This window comes from Leguminivora glycinivorella, chromosome 5, assembly GCF_023078275.1.
Source record: "Leguminivora glycinivorella isolate SPB_JAAS2020 chromosome 5, LegGlyc_1.1, whole genome shotgun sequence".
NCBI lineage: Eukaryota > Metazoa > Arthropoda > Insecta > Lepidoptera > Tortricidae > Leguminivora > Leguminivora glycinivorella.
Window position 1 is genome coordinate 5603129 of NC_062975.1, and position 27303 is coordinate 5630431.

Consider the following 27303-nt stretch of genomic DNA (forward strand, 5'->3'; position numbering starts at 1 on the left):
GACTTTAAGACTAAATTTATTACCCACACAAAATCTAAAACCTCACCTTAGAGCAAAAAAGCTGAAAGACTTTTCGTTTGATAAAACCACTTCCCAACTATCACTATTTCACTGACAAGTAGTACCAATTCACGAAAGAAATAATATTTTTTTTATATTTTCAATTGTGACACTGAAAGCCGGCGATGCGCAGTGGCCTTTCTATTGTCGACTACAGCGGCCGGTGGAGCGCGATTGACTGAAAAAAAAAGACGAAATGTCAGACAGAATTATCAACGCTTCTCATTGGCTGAAAAGGATTGGTAAATGTTACCAGCCTGTGAATCTAAAAACTACTATTGTGTACAAAGTATAGACTGTCAAGCCGTTTCCGTCAGTAGAAAAAGCGGTAAGGATAAATAAAACAGTATGTTGACGGATTTTTTTGGCTACATAAGGGCACTTTTTATCTATATTAGTCTGGTCCATTCCGTCCACAGTGTCGTCAACAGCACGGGAAGCATGGTCGCGCGATAGACGATAAAATATCAGGCCGTCCCTATCGCACTTACAAATAGTGCGATAGGGACGGCCTGCTATTTTATCGTCTATCGCGCGACCATGCTTCCCGTGCTGGTGAGCTCAAAATGACACTTGCAATTCAATGCACAGTTTTGACAGTTTAGAGCGGCTAACTTAAAACTCTTAAGACGAAAGATGAATTATACAACTTTTCATGCAACCATACATACAATTTGTAATTGACATTTAGGTTAAATTAGTACTATAATCATATTTATTTCATAGTTTTTGGTATTATACCTAATCAAAGTGGACGCACTTGAGTTGAACTTGAATTTAGGTTTATATTTTTGTCGCTACACAAACAAGTTCGTCGCTGGAAAATTTAGAATTATCTGTATATATTTTCTTTAGTCTTTTTTTGTGATTTGACATTCAAAGGTTTTTAATTTTAAAAGTTTAATTATAAATTATTTATAGTTATTGTGCTTCTTTTGACCTGTCAAATTAAATTATGGTTTATGGTTTAAGATTAGAGATGGGCCGAATATTCGGTAAATATTTGGTATTCGGCATATTCGGCAAGTTTTTCAATGTTCGTATTCGGCCGAATAATTCGGTTGCATTGCCGAATATTTATCGAATAAACTTAGTAAATAACTAATGAAGATCTTACATATTCCATTGGATAATAATCTCCTATTTTAGTAGGTTTTTAAGGAACTGATAAAAAGAGAGAAACCTATGCGTCAAAATATGAATACAATTGTTTAGTAAAAAGTTAAAAAACCGTAGTTTAAGAGTTGAGAAGAATTGTTTTAACTAAGTTTTAGTTATCCACTAAATCATAAAAACTTAATTGTAGTAACATAATTATGTAATCATTATCAATCATTTACACAGGCCGTCCGTCTGAGAACAGTCCCCCGTCGCATGGCACTTTTAAGAAAGAACCCTCGAGTCATCGGCCCTACTTACTATGAGCACTTACCTGCCGATCTGAGAAATGAGCCATGTGACGAAGCATTTAAGCGCAAATTGAGAAACCTTTTGTTAGATAACCCCATGTACTCTGTAAACTTCATGAGTACATGGATTTCTACCCTTAATCCGGCCCTGAATTTTGAATTTTTAATGACCGATGATATAATTATACCTATATTTCTCTGTTATATAATATTTTCTTGCTTCGTGATAATTTCATGATATTGTAACTTAATTTATTAATTTTATTTAGCTTGGCATGTGTATTTTCTTTCTTTGTAAATGACGATCCTCATTTGGGAGACACAATTATTTTTATTTGGAATTTATTATGTAATTTTTGACGATCATGATGAGAAGATAAACATAATTTTGACATGTAGCAAATTTATAGTGTAATTTTTATCATGAAATAAAGAAATCTAATCTAATCTAATCTTTAATAGTTTTAATCTTAACATCCGCTTTCAAAATATGGCGTAACCGAATATTCGGCCGAATGTTCGGTTCGGTAAGAGCTGAACCGAATGTTCGGCCGAATATTCGTATTCGGCAAAGTCCATATTCGGCCCATCTCTATTTAAGATATTTATTTCTCAAAAGATTTACATAAATCACTTACTGAGAAAACAATACAAAAATAATTTTGCTTAAATCTATAAATGGGAGAGGGTAGCATGTAAAACCGGTGGACGACTTAAATAATAGAACGATAACAAGTTTAAAGGCGCTTGGCAACAGCGCAAAGCAAATTCTGCATGTAATCTCTGCATTTAAATACTAATAAAAAAAAATTAATTAACAATAAAAATCATCACCATCCCCCATGATGAGAATCTCGTGAAAGCCGAGAAGGACAAGTCCAGTAAGTACCTAGACTTGGCTCACGAGATAACCGCCATGTGGGATGTTGATTCAACGATCATTGTCCCTATAGTTGTTTCAGCGAACGGTCTCATAGCGAAGAGTCTCGACCAACATCTTAAGAGACTCTCGCTAGGTGGCTGGATCAAGGGCCAGATGCAGAAGGCGGTGATCTTGGACACGGCGCGTATAGTCCGACGGTTCCTCTCTCTGCGGCCCTAACCACCGGCAGCTTGGGCCCTGCCCCGCTGCTGGCGGCACCCTAGGTTAGGTTTTTATAATGTGTTTATATATTTTGTATTGTTTTGTATGTGGTTTTGTATTTTACTTTTATAATCATATTATAAAATAGCCTAATCTAAGAGAAAAGATAAATAAAGGAAAAAAATATATTTAAATTTTATATAATTTTTGGCAATAATTCATAGTTTCAATGGAGTGATAAACAGTCTTGCCCGTTTTTTTAGCGACAGTAATGACTTGACAGACTATAGTAAAAATTCGGGTTTTTTCTTAATAATCTACCACAAGCATGTAGTAAGGACTACATGGCAACATTGGCTTGCACTTCATTCTTCCATTCTCATTCGATCGTTTACGTAACTTCCGCTTAAAAGTAAGAGGTTGTTTACACTAGCCGCTGTTCTCCTCAAAGAATAATAAATAGTAATGTAATGTGAAGTACTGATTATATTTACAATGTATTTTAGATAAATACCACCTTTTGCATACCTAATCAGTATCACCTTGTTGTACCATATTTTATGCAAATAAAGAATGTATTATATTAGTTATTATTTTATTATAATATTCATATTATAATTAAATCATGGTTAGGATCGCGACATTCTTATCTACGACGCTTAAATAAGAAACATAAGAAGTATTCCTTTTAATTATGGATTTAAATTTTGCTTAATGTGCAATCCTCTTAACAATGGTCCTTGATAATAAAATTTATGAAACAAAAGTAGTAATTATATTTTTAGAGCGCCACTGTCTACGTGAAATGTCAAATTTTGTACTGATGTACCATGGTTGCCATTATAATCCGCTGTTATTTTAATTCAGTCGAGTTGCATGTTAGTATTCAATCATTACATTCACTTTTGTAGCGCTTCATTCATTCAATCCAACTTTGAGTTCCGGTCAGCCAAACTGTCAGTTACTTATTTTCCCGCGAAAGTGGAGGGCGACTCTTGCGCACCTTCGCTCGTTAGTTTATTTACGAAAGACATTCTCGTTTATGCAATGCTTGCATAAACCCTAGAATACTTCAGTGTAAAAATTGTGTAACGTGTTAATTCTCTCGAAGTGATTTTGTTCAGTGTGGTTTAAAAGTTCTAAACTTCAAAAAGTTTTTGACTAGTTTTGGTGTGTTTACTAAATTATCAGAATGAGTTTGAGTCGTTTACGTAGTGTTGTTAGGGCCGACTTGGTGAAAGTTTCCTCTACAAGCGCGTTGGTGTCGAAATTACGGGGACCTTGCTCGGGAAGGGACTTAAGCACATCAGAGGCCCACCGCGTCACGATTGCCCAACACACACCGAAGCCAGATTGGAACCGAGCTGTGAGCGAAGCAGAGAAGATAGTGGGATACCCAACTTCTTTTCTAAGTCTGCGATGGGTAATGAGTGACGAAATTGCGAATGTCGCTTTGCACTTGCGAAAATTAGTCGGGAGCAATCATCCTTTATTGAAAACTGCCAAGTAAGTATTGGAAATACACCTACCTACTCGTACAATGTAACGATAGTACTGTGTACTTTGTATTTAAATACTCTGTATATGATCTGATGAATTAATCATATCCATTAAAATTGAATTTATATATATAGTACGCGAACTGCGTGTCTAAAGAATACGCGCAAAAGTTTTATGAACTTTGAACATAAACAAAGAATCTATTAGTCATACTTTATTCAATAATTATTTATCTGCACATTCTGTACATCCACAATTTGCTGGTAAATACGCACATTACATAATATCCCACATTAATTAGGTATTCGACAGAAGCGAGCGCGTTCGTGCAAAGTTTCGTAATTCCAACGAATCGACGCGCTATTTACAACACGCAGTTATTAGGTATCATATTATTAGTTAGGTCTGTTCAAGGACCATTACTTGATTATCTGATGTTTCGGTGATTTTAATTTTTTGTTAAATTTCCATCTACGTCTAAGGTTTTTGAATGAGGATCTCTTCAGTGGAATAAATTGACACATTTCGTGACTGACCGACTCTACCGATAAATATCTATACATATAAGCAAAGTATAACTATGGTATATATACTTGATAGAGTCTGTTCGGAAAGTCAAAGAGTCGTGGAATGTACTGAACCCCATGTACATTTCACGACTCACGACTCTTGACTTTCCAAACAGATGAACAGACTCTATGAGATGTCCCATCCATTGTCATTATCATATGCTGCATCCTCATCAAAATATAATATATGTATATATTTGTGGTATCGTTTATAAACATAACAGTAGTATCTTTTCGGTTTTTCAATGCTTTATGATTTTTATGAATATTTATTGTAGGTTTCTTGCATTGTTTTATTAGTTATGCTGCGCATATCAACAATGCTGCAACTTTTGGGCACTTAATTATTTACTTGTGCCTTTGTTATATTATAATCACAATAATGTGAAGTGGACGAATAAAATTACAAGCTACGTTACGTTACGTGTAGGTAAACAAGTGTAAAAATATATACGGTTTGGTATGTAAAAATAATACTTATAATGCAATAAAATTCAATACTGGGTGTGTACTTGTGTAGTCTGTAACACAAGCAACTAAAGTATATTTATTTAATGCCCACCTATATTATTTATACATATTTAATTATTTATTCAAGTGATTGGAAATAGTTATTTGTTGTACAAGGGGGCAAAGCTGTATTTTAACGCCGAGTGTGGAATTGAAAAACGAGCAAGTGAAAGGATTCTATAGTTGAACCACGAGCGAAGCGAGTGGTTCGAGAATAAAATCCTGAACTTGCGAGTTTTTTAACACACGAGAAGTAAAATACATTTGCACCCGAGTGTAACACAAAACTTTTCCCCTCACTATAGCATGGAAACTACAACGCAAAAAATGCGTTCATCACTGCTTCCAGTAGTTCCACGGGTGGTAAATCATCTTTATTACTAGATTCACCTACTTTTACCAATTTTAAAACAGTTAATTTTACTATATTCAAGGTCAAATTACTTTACCCACTAGTGGATAAAATTCGTTTTTACCCGCTGATATTAAAGGACAAAACACGTGTTTCCGAGCTAGTGAGGGGAAAAATAATAATCTAACACAAAATGGACACAAATAATCTTGTCCGCTATACTATTAATACACAGAGTTATATTATGCACTTCACTGTGCAAGATTATCCATGCGAAATGACCGGTCTGTGATATTATTACTTTGTTATCAATTCTTATAAAATGTCACCGTGACACGATACACGATACCGATCTGCCGGCGTATCATGCTTCCAATTTTATCACTTGTCCACGTGGATAAGACAACTGTCACTCTCACACTGACATACTTGCCAAAGCGTGACGGATGCTTTATCCACGTGGATAAGTGATAAAATTGGAATCATAATACGCCGGCTGTTATTGTCTTATTGTCAAAAGTGGCATTTCTTCAACCAACGTAAAAGATGAAAAACCCGAAACTTAGAGTCACTATCACTAATAAATAAGATTATTATATGCATTTGTAACAATTTTGATGACAAACCGAAAACATTAGTCACTACGTACATTATTATGTAAGTACTACATACCTATATTATGTCACAAATTTTGTGACACTGCAAGTCTGCACATTTTAATTACGGAAGAAACTTGTGTTCGCATACTCTTGCTGCAGCTGCGAAATTGCATGGAGAAATTATTGATACATTGATAAATTCGCCATGCACTTTTGAAGCTCACTGTACATTATATATATAAGACAAGTATATCTCTTTCTCAAGTACGGCTTCTTCCACAGAAACCTGATCTACAATGGGAAGAACAACATGCAAGCGTGGGGTCTCATCGTGCTGCTGGTATCGAAGGCGGCAGGTCACAGCCCAGAGATACCTGATTTGGAGCAAGACAAAGCTGCTGGAGTGTTACACAGGTATTACAAATTAATATGTTTCCATCGAGCCCGAATTCAGAGACCTAATAGCCCCATAGGCACCTGGTATGACACTTAATTTTAGGGGCCCCCATAGATCTATCGGCGTCCCGTTTGCAATTTTTGTTGCCTTGGCCCTAAAGGTTTATAAGCCTAATAGGGAGAATTCCCTCCATCGGTTGTAGATATACATATAATGTTTGTGACACATAATGTTTTTTTATAGGGTCAGTGAGGGCCATTACCAGATCCCGTGCTGCTGCGTAAAATATTGTTTTAGAAGACCTTCCCTCGGTTTCAAATTAAAGTAAACGTCAATTTTCATTGAGGGAAATTCTTTAGCCTGTAGTAGTAATAATATTTGTTGTAGTATATATTTTTCTCGTGTGAAAAAAACAATGTACTACCTACGAACCTAGGGAAGAGCGGTGCCTCCCAACACAAGCATTTTCTGCTTACCGGGCGGCTCCATCCCCTGCATAAAATGTACTCGTATTTTAAAATAAAGATTTTTTGTATTTTTTGTATTTGTATTTGTATCGTTTAAGACGTAGAGGCACCGTGCTCTCACTCACTGACCTAGTAACAAAAAATACACCCTGTTCGTCCCTGTTCGTCGTCCTCTACTGTAGCAGCTCGGCATTTACGGTTTACTACTAAAAAGTAGCTTTACGAGAATCAGATAGATAACTTTTGTTAGTAGCAAGTTAGCAACCATACACCAAATCGAAAATAAGATGTCATATATTAAAGAAAAATTTTTTTGACGAGCACCACCAGTGGTGAAGGCCGGATTCGAACCGAATATTTGTTAAAAATTATTTGATTTGTTCCCATAAGTAGTTGCGTAACTATACCAGTTGACAGGTGCTATGCAAATGCCAAATAGGTACAGGTTGCTCTACCACATAAAGAGCCATGTTGGTAAAGTACAAGAGACCGGTTTAAGCCAGAGAGAGTCTTAATCAAATCTTGGGATAGGCCCAGTCGAGGGAGGTCAGTAGGCCACAAAGCCCATTTCCATATGCATAGTCCATTACGCAAATAAGTATTATAGCATCTAAAGTAAAGTAAGGTAATCTTTATTGCGAACCATGGTATGTACGGAATACATGGTAAGTTATGTATGAAGCGCTGGTAGCCTAGCGGTAAGTACCTGCGACTTTCGTTCCGAAGGTCGCGGGTTCGAACCCCGGCTCGCACCAATGAGTTTTTCGGAATTTATGTGCGAAATGTCATTTGATATTTGCCAGTCGCTTTTCGGTGAAGGAAAACGTCGTAAGGAAACCGGACTAATTCCAATAAGGTCTAGTTTACCCTTCGGGTTGGAAGGTCAGATGGCAGTCGCTTTCGTAAAAACTAGTGCCTACGCCAAATCTTGGGATTAGTTGTCAAAGCGGACCCCAGGCTCCCATGAGCCGTGGCAAATGCCGGGATAACGCAAGGAGGAGGAGGGTATGTACGGAATAGGTGTAACATTATATGTATAAAAAGTTTCACATGGACCTCACTTCTGTGGGGTGTGGGGTGTGGCAAAATCCTTATAACTAGGGTATATATGTCGCAGTAAGATAGATAAAGCCGTTATATAGTTATAACCCTAGGGATATAATTATATGTCGTAACATAGTTAAACGAAAGCAATTTATTGCTATCTTACTAGGAATATAACTATAATACGTTACTAGTTTAGTCAAATAATTATTTGACTGGATTCAGTTTAGTGAAATGATTGTAGACAGGAGTGTGGCGGTGCGGCGGAGGTATAGTTATAACCCTAGGGATATAATTATATGCGTTAAACAAACAAACCACAGTGAAGAATTGTTTAGGGCAAGAATTTGTTAATTATTTCCAATTCAATGTGCTTATTCTCTCTAAACACACAGACGGATGGACAGAGTCGCGACATAAGGGTTCCTTTTGATTTTTTTTGGTATAGAACTATAAATAACCGGGACTTCCGGTTCCAGTCCCACTTAGAGACGTATTATAATTATATCCCTAGATTAAGTTTAATCCAGTGATATAATTATATAACTAAACTAGTACCTACCGTATTATAATTATATTCCTAGTAAGATGGTTATGAATCGCTTTTATTTAGCTATGTTACGGCATATAATTATATCCCTAGGGTTATAACTATACCTCTGCCGCACCGTCGCACTCCTACCTACAATCATTTCACTAGACTGAATCCAGTCATATAACTATATGACTAAACTAGTAACGTATTATAGTTATATTCCTAGTAAGATAGCAATTAATCGCTTTCGTTTAACTATGTTACGACGTATAATTATATTCCTAGGGTTATAACTATATAACGGTTTTATCTATCTTACTGCGACATATATACAATCTAGAACTTATTGTATGTATCGATTTATTTTGTCACAAGCGTCTTTGGGTGAGCTCGCTTCATCGTAGGCCACGTCTTCGCCTCGAATAGTCTGGCCAAGAGTAAGCCAATAAATAATAATAAAAAAAATTGATTTGTAATCTTAATTTTCAATTTGGTCCTATTTGACCATTCTAATTTACATGAAACATTTTCAAGTAAAATGGCTAAGTGATGAAACCAAGTAAATATTTTTGCGACTCTTCATGCAAGCATTTGAAAATGCCTTTGTGCAAGTTTCATAACACCGTTTATTCCATTATAATGACCCAAATGTTTCCGCAGTAAACAATGTAGGCAAACAAAACAGTGAAACTCGAAGGCGACGCGTGCGCAATGCTTCGTGGTCGCGGTCACGTGATGGTCACGCGACGGTATTCTTAAAGTTTATGCTGAAAAAAAAAACATAAATATTGAATTAATATGACTAGTTAGGTAAGTTGTAATTTCTTCTCTTGGTAAAGTGCTGTACAATTTTCATCTCTAGGTACTGACGAGAAGGAAGTACAAAAACAATCTTCATTTTAGAGTTCTGAAAATATATATCGACAGGGACGAGTGTTTTTTCTTTGGTACCTTAACCTTAAGCTTAATTAATAATTTTAACCTTTTTGATGGATCAGGGTAAAAAAGAGGTTTAAAAGTTTTAGAATTTTATCATCAAGAAGACCAACCACTCACGTGTAAGTTCTCTGGTGCTGGTGATTCTATCGACTCGCTCTGTCTCGCGTAGATTGTTGCGTGTGGTGCCGTAGCAGCGAGATGGTGGGTTCCGTTTTTTATTCATTTCACCGGTTTTACCGTTTTGAGAAACGCCTATCTAAGCAATTTGGAGATGAATACCGGTCTATTTAACCCACACAATGATAGCCTTCTTCAAATCGATACGGGCTACGTGATTAAACCTAATATAAAAACCATAGAAAATAAGAATACTTACCTTATAATATTTAGTGTAATATTGGGTCATCAATTTTCTATTCCTCGATAGCGGCACGTGACAAAGTTTTCAAATTGTACGCGTAGCTTAAGTTCTATCAATAGCATGCCGCCTCCCAAAGATTTTGAAGTTTATTCGCGAAATATAGATATTTTATCCACTAGTCGGTAAAGTAATTTGACCTTGAATAAAGTCAAATTAACTGCTTTAAAGTTTATAAAAGTAGGTGAATCTAGTAATAATAGTTATTTGTTATACTACTCTTTGTAAATAAGTGTTGAAATTGAAAACGATCCTGAACTTGCAGTGACAGTTTTTATAACACACGAGAAGTAAAATGATTCTTAACCCGAGTGTAAAACAAAAATGTTTTTTCCCTCACTATGGCGAGGAAACTACAACGCAAAAACGTTTATCACTGCTCCTTTACATCCACAGGTGGTAAATCATCTTTATTACTAGATTCACTTACTTTTATCAATTTTAAAGCAGTTAATTTGACTTTATTCAAGGTCAAATTACTTTACCCACTAAAGGATAAAATGCGTTTTTACTCGCTGGTATTAAAGGACAAAACACGTGTTTCCGAGCTAGTGAGGGGAAAAGATGATTTACCACCTGTGGAACTACTGGAAGCATATAAACGCATTTTTTGCGTTGTAGTTTCCTCGCTATAGTGAGGGGAAAAGTTTTGTGTTACACTCGGGTGCAAATGTATTTTACTTCTCGTGTGTTAAAAAACTCGCAAGTTCAGGATTCTATTCTCGAACCACTCGCTTCGCTCGTGGTTCAACTATAGAGTCTTGCTCGTTTTTCAATTCCACACTCGGCGTTAAAATACAACTTTGCCCCCTTGTATAACAAATATGTAACTATTAATGTATATCAGTAGGTAGATAGTAGAATAGAACTATTCGCTAATTCATGATCCTAATTCTTCTTCCTTCCACAGCCAACGCGCGTTAGCAGAGGTAACAGAGATGATCCGGACATCCCACCTGGTCCACAAGGCTCTAGTGAACATGAATACTAGGCAGCTCACAGTAGCCGAGCCTGACGACATGACCTTTGGAAATAAAATAGCGTTGCTTAGCGGAGACTATCTGCTCGCTAACTCGTGTTCGGAGCTCGCTAACTTGAGGTAAGTCCGTTATCACATCCAATGTGCCAGCGCCGGCCTGAGCACTCAAACAGGGTAGGTAGAGTGAAATGGAGTACTTTTTTTATCAAACTCGCAAACGAGGCTATTTGCCATTTAAGCGCCCTTCCTATGGTTTGGGGCCAAGAGCGGCCGCTCCATTCGCTCTTCCCTAGATCCGGCCTTGCCAATGTGACACATCGAACTATTAGGGTCCCCCACATCTAGCGTCTCGCGAGCGTATTAGCGTCGGGCCAACAGACTTTTTAAACCAACTGACTTTAGCCAACTGTATGGCAAAGTCTGACACCGCGTCGGCGCGACGTCGACGCGGCGTCTTTTTTCCATACAGTTGGCCCGACGCTACGCTCGCGAGACGCTAGATGTGGGGGATCACATGTTTGGTAGGTACAGTCACCGGCATAAAGAAGCGATGATTTCTGTACCTTGTCGTTTGACAATTTCGTATGACATTTCAATCAAGACTTTTATATGACAACAAGGTACAGAAATCATCACTTATTTATGCCGGTGACTGTACCTAAATCAAAGCGTTAATGGCATTCATAAGCCGTTTTGTAACGGCTCCTTTGGATCTGACCAAAGATGTAGTGAGGGACTAGTTATTTTACCGTTACCGATAGAAGTAGGTACCAGTAGAACGGCCTCATGGCAAATTATAGGCGGAGTCGACATGTACCTACTTTTTAGGATACTACGCACTATGTAATCGGGTCAACGAACTTCTCTGTATGAAAATCAGGTCTTTGGTACTAGAAAGTGCCCTTTACCTACATTTATCCCACGATTTAAACATTCAATTGCAAAAAAAATGCAAATATAAAGGTACTACATTCCTCTATCTCCTTCTCCCTTCAACATATAGGTAACTGTGTCTCTTTTAAACTCGCATTCACTTTCGATTAGCGAATCGTTTAAGGACAAGTATCTACGTTTAAGAAAATTGCATGTGATTATTCTAGTGTCTGACTATTTTATGCATCAAGAATTCTGGCCTTCGACGGCTTTAGAAATCTGTTATTAAGAAATAATTACTTGATAGTAGGATAGCAAATTTATTTTATGTATGCAAATAATGATTATATCCTAATTATTGGCAGTAGAATCTTTAAGGTTTGCTTTGGTTTGGGGCTATTGATCAATCATACTTACCTAGGACGACTCACAAGCCTCACAACTCGCGAAAATGCGTATTTTATATACCTATGACGAAAGTAAAAGACCTGCCATCTTTGCTATAATTTCAATTTATGTCGAGACTTCGAGAGAGAAAAATAGGGACTACATATGAAAAAGATATATTGTCCTCTTAATAAGCCCAAAATCTATGTGCCTCTAATGATTGGCATAATGGCAGAGTCAAATTGCCCCCCTGACCCTATTTAAACGCTACAACTTTGCCCGAAGCGTCCAATATAAGTCTGTCTCCATTCAAATGCTAAGTGGTTACAATATACACGGCTCAAGGTACACTAGGAACCAGCTTATAGCCAAGCATACGTCATACTGATACGTAACTGATTGATTATATGAAGCGGAAGCATAAAGATGGTGACCACTTTCCATTGAGAAGCCATCCGTTCCGTTGCTCACCTGACCCGTTTGGCTAGGACCCACGTCACTCACTCGCGGTCGCCCGTTAAGTACCTACACGCTAGCCGTTCATTCGAACCTACTATTCTTCTGAGTTTTACGTAGTAACTTATTAGTACTAGTTAAATAAAGCGTAGGTATCTGTCGTTTTGCGAGCAAGTGAAGGATCTGTTATAAATCACAGATTATTAACCTAGGACCTGTAACCAATATTTGATTTTTGACGCTCAGTGGCGAACGATACGCGACTGGCTTTGTTGCATCAAGACGGAAGAGCGATACATTAAGCCACAGTGTCCACGATTGTACTCTTTGCTACAAGCACTTTGGGCTTAGTTAAGAAGTCATATATATGTCTATCATTCTTTCTGTACTTTAATATTATGTTATTGACGGTGAAAGATGATTCAAATGTTAAGGTCCGTTCACATTAGGACGGGGCGTCCGTCGATGGGACGTGACGATGTCCATTAGGTCCATTATAGGAAACAAAATGGCATAGTTAGTTTTCTTAAATTCGTATTTCTTTCTAAAAAAAAACCATACACCTGCGATAGATGTTAGGTACTTCAATTGCTGATTGAGAAACGGGCTTTACAATTAACTCACACTAAGGGCCCATTTAGACGGTACGAGAACTCGCATACGAGTTTTAATACATTGCGGTATTTGATGGCTGTGCAAAATTGTATGTAACCTCAACAGCCAGCAATGTACTTAAAATCGTATGCGAGTTCGCACGCCGTCTAAATCAGGCCTAATAGTAAGTGTCAAAACTATGACATGTCAATCGCATATCGAATATCGAACACACAGAACCCATTTTTTTAACATCTATCGCAGGTGTATGGTGTTTTTCAGAAAAAAGTTACGAATTAAAAAATCTAACTATGCTATTCTGTTTCCTATAACGGACCTAACTATATGCCGAAGTTAACGGAATTCAAGAAGAACACGGTGTATATGGTAGGCGTGTTTAGTGGATAGTGGATACATGTACATTGTACGTAGAACTCAACATCATAGTGTAATAATGGAAAAAATGGATCAGTTGCAATTGCCCCCCAGTCGAGATTAATAAGTACTAGACGTGTAAATTCATTGTGTTTTTGAAAGTAAGACAACATAATGCCTACAATTAACTGTATGTACATAACGGTCATAGGCAGTTTTTCGTTTTATGGTTGTTCTACTGCCGAATGTGAGTAGGTATAAAAAAATGTAGTATAATAGGTAAGAGTAGATGTGATCATAAAAAATGAAGGTGGAGTCAATTTTGAATTTTGTGTTCCTAGATGTGTGTCAAATTTAACTGGTTTATTCGAAACAGTTAGGTTGGTATTTGTCGGCGTACAATTCTTAGACTTTTTCATCTTCCTATAGTATGTATCTTGCTATAGTATAATAATATTTAGGTAAGCAAATAAAAAGTACCGCCGATGTCATAACAATATCTCATTAACTTAAAGATCAAAGATCAAGCTGCTGCTGCTGCTGATATGAAGGGAAAACAAGTTTTAAATTGAGAAATATCTACAATAAACAAACTTTCAAAAACAAGTTTTTTACCAATCATCTTACATATATACCAAAGGTACTTATAAAGTTAAAGTACGATGTCATTCTTCGAGTTTAAGTTAAAGCGGCTCTTTTATCCATACTTAATATTATAATTGGGAAAGTGTGTGTGTCTGTTTGTTTGTCCGTCTTTCACGGCAAAACGGAGCGTCGAATTGACGTGATTTTTTAAGTGGAGATAGTTGCAGGGATGGAGAGTGACATAGGCTACTTTTTGTCTCTTTCTAACCACCCACTTTCCTGAAATGGGGGGTGGAAATTTGTATGGAGCATTTCGCGATCACGAACAATTTCGAATTAAACGCGAGCGAAGCCACGGGCAAAAGCTAGTATTGAATATATATGACTATACGTATGTACATACAAACTAATAGGTCGATGCACAACTACAGCCGGCCTAGGCAAAATAACAATCGTTGACGCTCGACGCCGATCGTAACGCAGTTTGACTCTCTCGCGCCAATATAAAAGAGTGATAGATATAGCTAGCCACGATAACGATATCGTAAACAAGTGCGTTTTTAGTCTTCACATTATCCGATCCTATATCGGATGTAGGACCGATAACCTATTTGATTTTTGCCTTTGCCATCCTTCCTACATCCGATATCGGATCGGATAATGAAAACGCACTAACGCCGTGTCTTGCTTGGGCGACCGTCGCCGTCGCGTCTCATACTTCCATATCTGTAAGGTTTGATTTCGTATGCGTCGCATCGCCGTCGTGCGACCATCGCGCGACCGTCGCCCACGCAAGCCACGACGTAAGCGTTTGTACATTTGGCTGCGTACCCTGTGCTGAGTACTGACACAGTAGCTATCAAAGAAAGTGCAAGTCATTAAGGCACGCCGCTAAATTTATACGACTTGTTATTATTGTGGGAATATTTTAGAAAAGGTCACAATGTTACATTCAACTGGCTATGTGTGCAAACTTGACCTACTCTGCCTGTTTATAAAGTTGCTTCTAACTTCTAACAATTGTTAGGGGCAGGTACAGTCAAACCGTTTTGAATCTTAGGCCACTGTAGAACCTTTTCACAGTAAACGTCGAAGTGACTTCTTTGACAAATACAGCACGGTGTCAATAAGACAGGGTTCTAGTGGCCTATAGGATTCAAATTGGTTGATTATACGCTAAATCTTTCGGCCCTCAAGGTCCGGGCCTTTTTTTTAACGTTGGGGAAATTTTACGTATGCCACTCGGTCCAGGGAACCAGGGGCGATGACGCACTAACCAGTCTAAGACTTCCGTCTAAAACCACCAACGAATTCCGTCTCCGCCGTTTCCGTGCCGCAGGGTGACTATAAGCGTTCGACCACGTACCCAAGGCCCGGGCCTAGATAATGGGTACCTTACAATGGGATTCAATTGGAGAAGGCGACTTGTGGTATTTCAAGGACCAAGTGACTGAAGGCCCTAGGTCTAAAACTACCAACTTAACAACAATAGTAATGTTTTTAAAGAAAGACGCAGAAATGGTCGGTCAACATACAAACATTTAATCTGGAAAATGTAGGGCTCACTGGCACTGGCCAGTCTTCGAAAAACGCGAGCCTTCCTAAACCTTGACGTTGGCGGAATCATCGACGCTTAAAATTTATTGAAAATGTGCGGTGTGAATGCGAAGGTTTCATGCCCATAGAAAATTTGAATTTCGCGTCATTTTTAGTGCCTTGATTTGGTTGACCGTCAATATACAGGTGCCCATGCCCATGTCGCATTCGCCTAGTTTCAGAGTTATTACCAAATGAAAAAAAAATCTTGTTGTTACTCAATAAAATATTTAGGCTTTTTTAACGGCGTTGATGCCATTATAGAGAAAAGCGTCACTATCCTCATTGATAGATGTCAAAAAATGAGAAATAAAACCTTTCAAAAATGATGATTTTAGAAAAAAACGTTAAAACTCATTGTAAATAAGTGCTGGCACTGGCACTTACAATGAGTTTAAAGTCAAAACTAGTTTTATGAATAACATTTTACTTTTTATGTAAAAATACATTTAAAAATAGTAAAAAAAAATATTTTTTTTTGGCAAAATTTCCTCAACTGTACCTATATAATTTTTTTTGTTTCTTTTGCCCCGGGAATGCTTGGTTAAATTATTTCCCTTTCCTCATGGGGACCTTGTATAAATTAATTTACTCAAGGTGAGGTCCTCAGGGTAAAAGTGAATTCCTTATTGCGAACTATAGGTAAAGTAATATATGATTCCGTGTTACTTCTCACCAGCGCGTACAATCTTGCTTCCTGCTAGAAAGCAGCGAAAGTGTGCGCATTGTACGAATTGAGCATTCAATTCAAGGAACATCCAAATAGAAAGCATGGCATCCCCATTTGCAGTTTAGTGGCTAATGATTCTTCTAATTTTGTTTTTTATCATGCAGAAACGTCTGCGAGCGATATTACATGTATTGAGCATTTTATGTATGTAATAATAAATAAATAAATAATAAATAAATATTAAAGGACATTCTTACACAGATTGAATGAGACCCACGGTAAGCTCAAGAAGGCTTGTGTTGTGGGTACTCAGACAACGATATATATAATATGTAAATACTTATATACATAGAAAACATCCATGACTCAGGAACAAATATCTGTGCTTATCACACAAATAAATGCCCTTACCGGGATTCGAACCCGGGACCGCGGCGCAGCAGGCAGGGTTACTACCGACTGCGCCAGACCGGTCGTCAACGTCAACGTATGTATTTTTCCATTTTTCCTTTAATTTAAAAATATGTGATTCTTCTAATGTTTTAAGACATAAAATAAGTCCATTTATACAGAGACCTGCGAATAGTCACACAAAGGAGAAAAATATCTGGCATGTTTTTAGCAGAACTGTGAGTGTCACATATTTTTTAGGGTTCGCGGATAATCTCAGTAACCGTTAGCACTAGAAAGCTGAAATTTGGTACCAATATGTATTTCAATCACGCCGACAAAGTGCAAAAATAAAAACTGGAAAAAAATGTTTTATTAGGGTACCCCCCCTACATGTAAAGTGGGGGCTGATATTTTTTTTCATTCCAACCCCAACGTGTGATATATTGTTAGATAGGTATTTAAAAATGAATAAGGGTTTACTAAGATGGTTTTTTGATAATATTAGTATTTTCGGAAATAATCGCTCCTAAAGGAAAAAAAAGTGCGTCCCCCCCCCTCTAACTTTTGAACCGTATGTTTAAAAAATATGAAAAAAATTACAAAAGTAGAACTTTATAAAGACTTTCTAGGAAAATTGTTTTGAACTTGATAAGTTCAGTAGTTTTTGAGAAAAATACGGAAAACTACGGAACCCTACACTGAGCGTGGCCCGACACGCTCTTGGCCGGTTTTTACGTTCTTCGAAGAGTGACATCAAGTGACATATTATTGCAGGTTACTGTACTTAAATTAGAGTATAAACAGATGAACAAAGTTGGTTGCTCCTATGGACAATTATAATTACAACGTAAGTAATGCTTTTATACCTTAAATACAGAATATGTATCCTATAAAAATGTCCTATTCATCAAAAATGCCAACGATTGCACCAGATTGCACCCTTGGTCTGATCTTATTAATTTAAGTACAAAAAAACTATTTTCATACTTAAAAAGCAGGTTTGCGGTCTACATACTTACATATGTAGGTAGGTAGGGTAGGGTTGGTACTTGATAGTGGCGTGTCTTCTCTTAAGCAAAGAGGATCGAATATATACGGAGTTATATATGTCTTTGTCTTAAGTTATAAATTTTAGCGCTATGGGCCATAGGTACCACTTCATTGTTGATGCCATATTGTGCACCTGTTCAATATACCAGTCCAAATCTGAAATGCAAAATGAAACCGCTAACCTTGCATCATACCACAATGTCTAATATTCTGATACGAAGCCGGGTCATTTGGTGGAATTTGTGTCAAAAACGCTTTCACACTACTTCGCATTAGCATTACGCAACAAACTGGTTCCATAGAGCCATCTCTAATTAATGAAAACGTAACTTAGCGGTAGTTTATGAATGTGGTCTACATAGGCCTAAATGGAACTGTTTTTTTGATAAAACTAACGCTCCTTTCTTTGTCAAAGATATTTAGGAACTTTATGCTTCCTTAATGTATACTTTAAATATCTCATTATGGCCCGATACAGAGGAATTATAACCTAATTCAGTGTTCGGACACTTTGCCGTTCGGGATTTCCGGCTCCTTTCGTTTCGCCTTGCTACGTAGAAATATAATGTTTAGGATTGGTACAACTTGACACATCTATGCGTGCGCTTCCACAGATATGATAATTACGTGATTATTGAGAACCCTAAATAATCTAAAGGGTTATATAGTAGGTACCTTACCTACCAAGGCTACCATGCAACAATATTATATGATTCGACCCTTAACTGCACAAACTTCGGTTTTGTAGGAAGTGTCGTTTCTGTACGTTAGTAAAATTGTTTATTATGTGTCAACTTAAATATATGAACTGCATTCCGAAATTTCCGACGGCAACGTTGCAGTTATGCATTTTGTATTAGCCCTGATAATCAGAAGAAGATTCTTGTCCACTGAATTCGAAGTGGCAGTTCTGGAAATAGGGTTATGAGACTTATGAGAATACGGTTTAAAGTGAACATTTTTTTTATCCAGGAACCAAGAACTGGTCGAGCTGATGTCCTCAGCTGTGCGAGACCTGGCCGAAGCAGAATTCCTGGGGAGAGAGACGAACAGAATAACCCGCTGCCGTCGCGGCCGGTCACTGAAGACGGAGAACCACATACAGGTCGGTTTTGTAACGTTTATTTATGTTAAATCATTGGAAGCCACGGTACCCCGTATGGTGACATGTTAAGAATAATTTAACCACCCCCTTTCCTTCCATGGGTGTTGTAAAAGTATCATTGTAGTGTGTTAGATGGGCTGGCAACCTGTGATTACAATTTTGTTTTCTTTCGGCCCTTTAATTGTCAAGAGTGGCACTGAAGGCGCTGTTTCATTTCATGTGCTCTGCCTGACCCGTATGGGAATACCTACATGTGTGAGTTTATGTATGTATTTATGTGTGTTATGCCAGGGTTTCTGAAACGAATGGGGTTTTAAGATAGCGCATTGGCCCGCAATGCCCACTTCTAGCTACGGCACTGCATTGTCGTAGCGTACCTATCAGTGTGAGCGAGAGAAAGATCTTATAGTATCTTTTATTTGAAAAAATTACATCTAAATCAACCCTACTAGTAGGTAGGTACTGTTTAATATCTCGTAAGTTGACATTAACCGGTTAAATAAGCACGTGAGACTCGCACTTGGTCTATTTATCGACTTAAAGATTCCTCAAGTTTCTCAATTCCAAATATTTACGTAAGAACTAATGAGCAAACTCATACATCCGCATCACCCAAGACCGGTACGTGTATCTAATCTGTCTATACAATCGATGGTCTATACATACCTACTTGATTTAAGGCGCAACGCGAGGGGTCAATTCTCCATACAATGCTCCAAACTATTTCCTACCGGTTTCATATTTAATGAAATGAAGAGCAATGATTTTTTCATCATTTATTATTATGATTACCTGTGTCGAACTGTTTTGCTTTTTTGATATTTTTATATTTAAAAAAGACGCTATACAATCAAATTTTTCCAAAAACGGCCAAATTGATTACACAAAAAATTCTAAATAGATAACAATTAGGTACCAGTGACACATGTAAAGCCATAAATATTTGTCCTCATTTGCGTTTGCTCTCACCTTTATCGCAAACGTGTCAACTTTTACAAGTGTATTAACAACATATAGAATGTGGAACTGAGTCGGTCTGTGCAACAAGCTATTTTCGAAAGGGCAAAGTTGCTAGCCTTGGACGCATCCGCCACTCCGTCAAATTGTTGCTAAATAAAAGTGCAAACAACATCCATGCGGACCAACTATGAGGAAATACCACAGCGAATTGTAAAAATAAATCAGTCTTTTTAATAAAAAATGTTATTTTAAAAGACAAAATTGATATTTTTTTATTTTATTATACAGTAGGTACAACCTTATTAATTTATAACTCACTACGACCCTATAAATGGATCAATAGGTAAGGTACACTATACACAGCTATACATTGCTTATGGTCAAAATATATGGCTTTGGTAAATTAATTTAGTTTTTGGAGTTAAGACCCTGGGAGAAAGGCGCCCATAGGGTCTTTAAATAATGTAGGCGCCCAGAGAGCTCGGGTTATATTTTATACGTACCCCCTTTTTTTAAGTTTTAGTTTGTATAAATATGTTGTTAATGTTGTTATAAATAAATGATTAATATTTAGTTTCCAAAACTTTTACATGCGTTCTTCTGCTCGTATTTACACTTAGCACGTCTACTTAGACTGTAGAATCTAGACTACACAAAATATTCTGCTCCTGACATAGTTTATAAACTGCCACATTAAACTTGTGTGATATTTTCTTTCTTGACAAAACAATCATGTCGCTTCATGCCTTCCGTATGCGCCTTCGCATGTGATCTGATCGTTGGTTACGATCGAGGAAATCATTATAATAAAACGTGGATAAATATCATCGTACCTACCCATTATAGGGGTAAGACAAGTGAAACAGTGCACGCAGTAGATAGCATAATATAATCTATATACATACATACATACATACAATCACGCCTGTATCCCATAAAGGGGTAGGCAGAACACATGAAACTACTAAAGCTTCAGTGCCACTCTTGGCAAATAAGGGGTTGAAAGAAAACGAAACTGTGACATTGCAGTGACAGGTTGCCAGCCTCTCGCCTACGCCACAATTTAACCCAATCACAATTTTATTTAATCTATATAACATGTTAAATTTATCTTTACGGTGGTCAGCTTTCGTGTGGCCCGCCTAATTTATGGGCCGATACAGAATTAGAGACCCAACAGCTGTTAGATTGTAGTCTGTCTGTTTCAGCCTTAAATCAGCTTCCGCAGCCATTAGACCGTTAATTGAAATTCCAACTTCCAATGGTTCCAGTTTGGTTCATCATGTATAATAGTTATTTGTTAGTTTACATCCGTAATATAGCATAGCCTGTACCTTTCTTCTTCCGTGTTCAGCACAATGATCAGTAATTAACAAATAAAATACAAAGCTGGTCATCTACATACGTATTTTAATGTGTTAGAATTCACAGCGGCCTTAAGGTTCGCATGCGGCCTGAATGCGAGTATCGTCGTGTGTTGAATACTAACTACGGTGGAATTTGCTCCACAAATATCAAACGGCGGTATCAACTCCATGTTGGACACCTTAAAAATGCATAGTTTTGCGTGCTGATGTACCATAGATCGTCAGATCATCACTATACCTCTACAATGTGGCTATTACATATACTGGTATGAGATCTTTTTCCAGTTGTTTCGTTATTACCATGTATGGGTATTGAAGAGCTGTTTCTAAAATACTACCTACATCGATAACCTGATGTTTAGAAATCTGGACTTTCTTGGGCTTTTTGTACTCAAAATCATCAGCATTTTTCATCCTACCAGCAGAAAATGTTCCAAAATCTTCAAAGTGAACGATTTTCACCTGAATGTATGTTACGCTTACGTAGCGCCCGCAGTGGGTATTACTTATAATTTAAATATCATGAATTCATGATCATGAAATAATACCTAAGTTAGACCAGCTTATGAACTGAACGAATCCAATTAATCAATATTCAATTTGGCATAGAAGTTTAGGGCTCATGCATAAATCACGCGAGAGTTTTTCGGCTAGTTTTTGACAAACTTAATCGTAGACACAGAGTATTTTGAGTAAAACTCTATAATTTGCAAGTCGTGGCACTGAGTACAGCGAACATTGTCATGTAGGCTAATCGTGTTTAGACTTTAGATTTCTCTTGTTGGTATTCAATTTCTCTTGAACTTAACGCTTTTACTCTTAGGTACAGTCCTGCATCACATACGTAGTTGACCTAATATTGTAAAATAAGGTAATTACCATAGAAATTAGGATACCTACCTATGTCCCGAGTCCCGAATAAGTTCAGATTGAGCGTAGGATGTTTATTTATACTAACTAGCTAACTACTATGGTGTCTATGGTACTTTTAGGTCGTGTACAGTACGCTCATAGGACTACGTTATTAGGAATTAAATTATCATACAGATCTGGGTCTGATGTACTCTGTAGCCAAGAGTAGGTATTGTTAACGCCCCTTATAGCGTATCACAATCCGACAGACTCAGTTGCGTATCGTTTACCACAGCGTCAACGATTATGCCATTACTCTAGACTCTCTAGAGGCTACAGGCCCTGTGCCGCTTTGACCCCGGGGGTCGCGCGGTTTATAAGCATCTACCGCGAATGGAAAGTACACTGGTTCTATTCTAGCGGTCTCAGCCCCGGGCACTGGAAACCTTCACTTTTTCTGTCATATGTAATCTAATCTCTCTTACATGTTATCCACAGAATGGGAGTGCGTGATCGACCCCCTACCTCTGACCGGCGTGTTGGGGCGCGCTCGGCGCGAGTGGGCGGCGCGACACGTCCTCGCAGCCGGCGCCTTGCTGGGCAAGAGCTGCTCCGCCGCGCTCAAGCTGGCTGGACACCAGCCCAAGCTGCAGACGCAGGTATTAACTCTTAGCGGGGTATGCGCGCCTGGTACCTACGGAAACAGAACCAGTGTTTTTTAACCCCCGACGCAAAAACGACGGGGTGTTATAAGTTTGACGTGTCTGTCTGTCTGTGGCATCGTAGCTCCCGAACGGATAAACCGATTTAGATTCAGTATTTTTTTGTTTGAAAGCTGAGTTAGTCGGGAGTGTTCTTGACCATGTTTCATGAAAATCGGTCCACTATGTCGAGGGCTTTTTCAAAATTTTAATTTCGTGGTAAGGTTATGAGGTTTAGGGCTGGTTTTTCAATCGCCAGATAAATAATATCTGTCAGATATATGTTAGCTGTCATTGTCATTTATACGTGTGATGAAAAGGATAGTGATAACTTTATCTGATAGATACATTTATCTGGTGATTGAAAAACCGGCCCTTAAACAGATAAAGAGGGCGTCTAATTATACACTTAGGCCCACTTGCACCAACCACTTAATCAGGGTTAGTGGGCTGTCATCTGTCAAATTCTGTATAAAATGGTGCCTCCATTTTCGTTGGCGCAAGTGGCCCTCAGAGATACTTGAAAAAAAAATTTGTTGCAAATTATTATTTTTTTAAACGGAAAATTAACAAGACTACATAATACATACGTGAAAAGTTTCGTTCTCGTGTCTCATCATCCTTCTTGCGTTATTCCGACTTTTGCCACGGCTCATGGGGTCCGCTATGGTTACGTTCTCATGATACGATTTTATAGTTACTAGGATGAATTTTGTACTATAACTTTGGAAAAGAGTGGCGCCGCTCTGGCGACTTTTGTGTAATAAATATCCTCTAGAATAATTTTACTAACTGACTACACCTTTAATTCCAGGGCTACCTCTTCGGCTGCCACCTAGCCCTAGCCTGGCAGGCCTTCCTCGACTTGGAACCGTTCTCCGGACCGGAACCCTCACGCTTCTCCTTAGTCGGAGCTCCATTGGCGTTCACGCTTCAAGCGAGACCTGAGCTGTATGAGTACATAGAGGCTGGTCGGAAGAGTGTGCACGATGTCGACTATCATGCGGTAAGTTGAGATCTAAATCTGTTGTACAGTCAACCAATTGGAACCCTAGGCCACTCTACAACCATGTCAAAATGACAAGCAGTAAGAGAGTTCTTACAGTCTCATTTATAACGTCACTATGACATAGGGTTCCAATTGGTTGACTGTATTTACAGTGACTGTCGTGACACAGATTTTTGGTGGCAAAAAATTACATTCAAATTAAAAGGACCAAAAATTGTATTTCAGTGCGTTTTCACATTATCCGATCCGATATCTCATGTAGGGCCGATACCGATATGCAATATATTAAAGGCGCATCTTTGATTTTTACCTTTGATATCCGTCCTACATCCGATATCGGATCGGATAATGTGAAAACGCTGTCACGTACCTATTTTACTTTCGTACAGTACAGTCAGGAACATTAAGACATACTTGAAATTGTCCTCGGAATTGCCATGTATTGCCATTAATATGCTATGGTTGGGCATTACAGGAAATGAAATTTATTTTTTTATTTTTTTTTATTTATTTAATCAAAAAGTAACACAGCATTACAGTTTACACTAAGGCACTGTGAAACTACAAAATACAAAACAAGACATAAACGATAAATATTACAAAAAAGAATACAAATTAAACATTAGATTTGGGCGACGACGTAACAGCGTGGCTCCGTTGCGTCGTCTGACTCGGTGTAGGATTCGGCAGGTTGCCCCGGAACCGCCGAAATACCACACCCTTCGGCCAGAAGTCTGCGCACGCGATGGTGTCCTGCAGCGTGCGTGGCACGCGCACAACAAATGAAGTGAAGTGCACGTAGTGGCGCGACTGCAGCTGTTGCACCCTCAGCGTGTAGCCAGTCTTCCGGCGAACATACTCCACCACCTCATCAGCCCCGGCGGAGTAATGCAAGCGCGACACGTAGAGCGCTTTACTCGGTGTAGCAACTCGCAGACCAGAAGTAATCGGCTCCGCGGTACCACACAGAGTCTTACGAGGCGCCCTACGCGCCTTGCTCTTCCTTTGCACCAGTGTGAACCCCTCCTTATCCACATCGGCACGGGAGGACTTCTCCTTGATTGGAGCCCGTTCTTCACACACCTTTGCAGGTGCGCTGACCCGGTTCGCTGCGGCGTTGCGTTGACCGGCTAGGGCGGCTACATCAGCATATGGCCGCTGACGTGAGCTCGACGTGAGGGGGGGAGGCGGCCGCACGCGCGGGGGGCGCCAGTGCTACGGTTGACGGCGAGATAGAATAAAACAAACGAGTTAAAATAAAGAACTGGTTTATTCTCGCCGTAACTCCGCGTGAGCACACGAACAAAGGTCGTTAGGTGTGGGTTCGTAAGGCCGATACTGATTTTGCTCCGAGGTCAGGTCCACCACGCAAGTACTCCCCTGAAGCTGCTGGTGTCGTTGCGGGCTGAAGACGGAACGCGCCGAGGGACGTCAGCCGCTCCGCTCCGGATCTGCCGGAACTTGTGTAGAGGTTCCGGAACCGTCGTAACCCGGCCTGGGCTGTACTTCCAGCCGTAATATGGCTCCCTGGAATTTATTTCCAGAAAATGAGAATAATGTTCCTCACATCTCTCCGCTGACTGTACCCGGCAAGACAAAAGCAAAGCAGGAAGAAAGTACTGCGTGATAAAGAAGGTAAAAGTCTGGTGAAGTGCGGGTTGGTACAATCAGACGGAGTTTACATTTGTAAAAACCATTGTTTTAAAAAAACAAGCTACAATGCAAAAGTGAAAGTTGAATCTAACGGTCAAATTTTGAATTTAAAAAGTTAACGGAAATTAACTGCCATTATAAATTTAAAAGATTTACAATTTACGTTAAAACAAAATGCAACAAGAATGCAATGCACATTCTAAAAGTTAAATTAAATACAAGCCAATTAAATTAAGTGGCACACAAAATCGAACAAAGAAAAATCATAACGGAAGAACCGTTAGGAATGACATTTGAATTTACCTGCTAAAGAAAGCAATTTACGTTAGAACAAAATGCAACAGGAGTGCAATGCACATTCTAAAAGTTTAATTAAATACAAGCCAATTAAATTGAGTACGCGGGGGAGACGAAATGTAACTCGTGCAAACACGCCTGATTCCCAGTCATTTGATATACACCATTTTTTCGTTCACAGCTATACAAAGCAGTCCTAGAAGGAGACGGCATCGAACAGACCAAGAAACTTCAGCGAGAGCACATAGCCACCGCCTGCGAAGTCCTAGACAGTTTCCCCAACTGCGACGCCAGGACCGCTCTCACCAACATCATAGTGGCCATGCACCACGACCACCTTTAGACCTAACTGTGGTATTTTATACTGTATAATTTTATATCAATATCTAGGTAACTAAATTCATTCCAGAAACCATAACCACAGTATAAGGACGACTCAGTAATAATTCTTCTAACAAATTTTGCGCCGCGCGGTTTGCCCTTGAGTAGCGCTCTGCGCGAGCGAGGTGCAGAGAGTATTTGGAACCGGATGATGCCGGTCGCGTCAGTACGCAAAATCTGAGTCGTACCAAGAACCCACCTGGTAGCACTCGTACACTCGTAGAATGAATTAGTTCTGATGAGGTTGTCGCATTATAGTAATAGGCTGGCAAAAAAGAGTAGAAAACAATAGGGACGCCACCGTTTAAGATGTAAACAGCTTGGCATGAAGCAACTATTGAGTCAATTTTGTATGAGAACAGTAAGTCTGGCTATGATAAAAAAAATTGTTTAATTTCTACTTTTTTTACGATGCTGTAGGTCCCTGTACCTATACCTACACTTTTCCATTCGTGAAAAGATTTTATAATTTGAGAAAAATTAGCGTTACCGATGCCTAAGTTACCATAAAATATTATATTTAGACATTACAGTTATATGCACTGTCATTCTACCTACATGACACAGATTTTTTCAACTTTAAATCGTAATTATGGAAATCTGTATTCACTTATTCTACATAAACAGGTATATAACTATTCTGTATGTTTACGTATGAAAAAATATACAAGGTATTAAGTGCATGTAAGTAGCGAACTAGTTTACTATCTATATTTTTAAATAAATAAAATTATGCTGTTTAAGGTAACTGTACACTATTCCGGGATACTAAAATGTGGTACATTATTCCGGGATACTTTGGTTTTTGTCGCAAAATAAGGAAACTATCAGTAAAATCTTAATTTAAGGCAGTATTTTATTAACTATAGATCAAATAGAACCGAAAATGTCGATTTTCGAATATCTGTCGTATCTTTTGAAGCCGTGAGGTACCTCCAAACGCGTCAGTCGTAACCACGCAGTGGTTTCTATGGGCGTGTTTGACGGTGAGCTTAACGCGGCAGCGGAACTTCTTAAGGGTTTACTGTGATGCGGGTAAGTTTATTTATATTAAATTTGTATCATAATTGTCTTATAGTTATTAAAATACATTTATATCATCTTTTCAAATTAATTTAAAGCATATTTTAATAAAAA

At 38.4% G+C, this 27303-nt stretch overlaps 2 protein-coding genes across 2 annotated transcripts in view; one reads left to right on the top strand and one right to left on the bottom strand.

Annotated features, from left to right (window-relative positions):
* Window positions 1–224, bottom strand: part of LOC125226678 (glutamate synthase [NADH], amyloplastic) — a 90005-nt gene extending 89781 nt beyond the window's left edge. The window contains 1 exon segment of the mRNA XM_048130738.1: window positions 47–224. The gene's annotated coding sequence lies outside the window, so the exon portion shown is untranslated.
* Window positions 225–3532: 3308 nt separating this feature from the next.
* LOC125226574 (all trans-polyprenyl-diphosphate synthase PDSS2) lies at window positions 3533–26885 on the top strand. Its single transcript, XM_048130573.1, is given in 8 exon segments — window positions 3533–4059; window positions 6366–6497; window positions 10794–10982; window positions 18814–18878; window positions 18881–18946; window positions 22624–22784; window positions 23641–23832; window positions 25967–26885. Coding segments are annotated over 8 exon segments (1281 nt in total). The 5' UTR covers window positions 3533–3745; the 3' UTR covers window positions 26129–26885.
* Window positions 26886–27303: the final 418 nt, after the last annotated feature.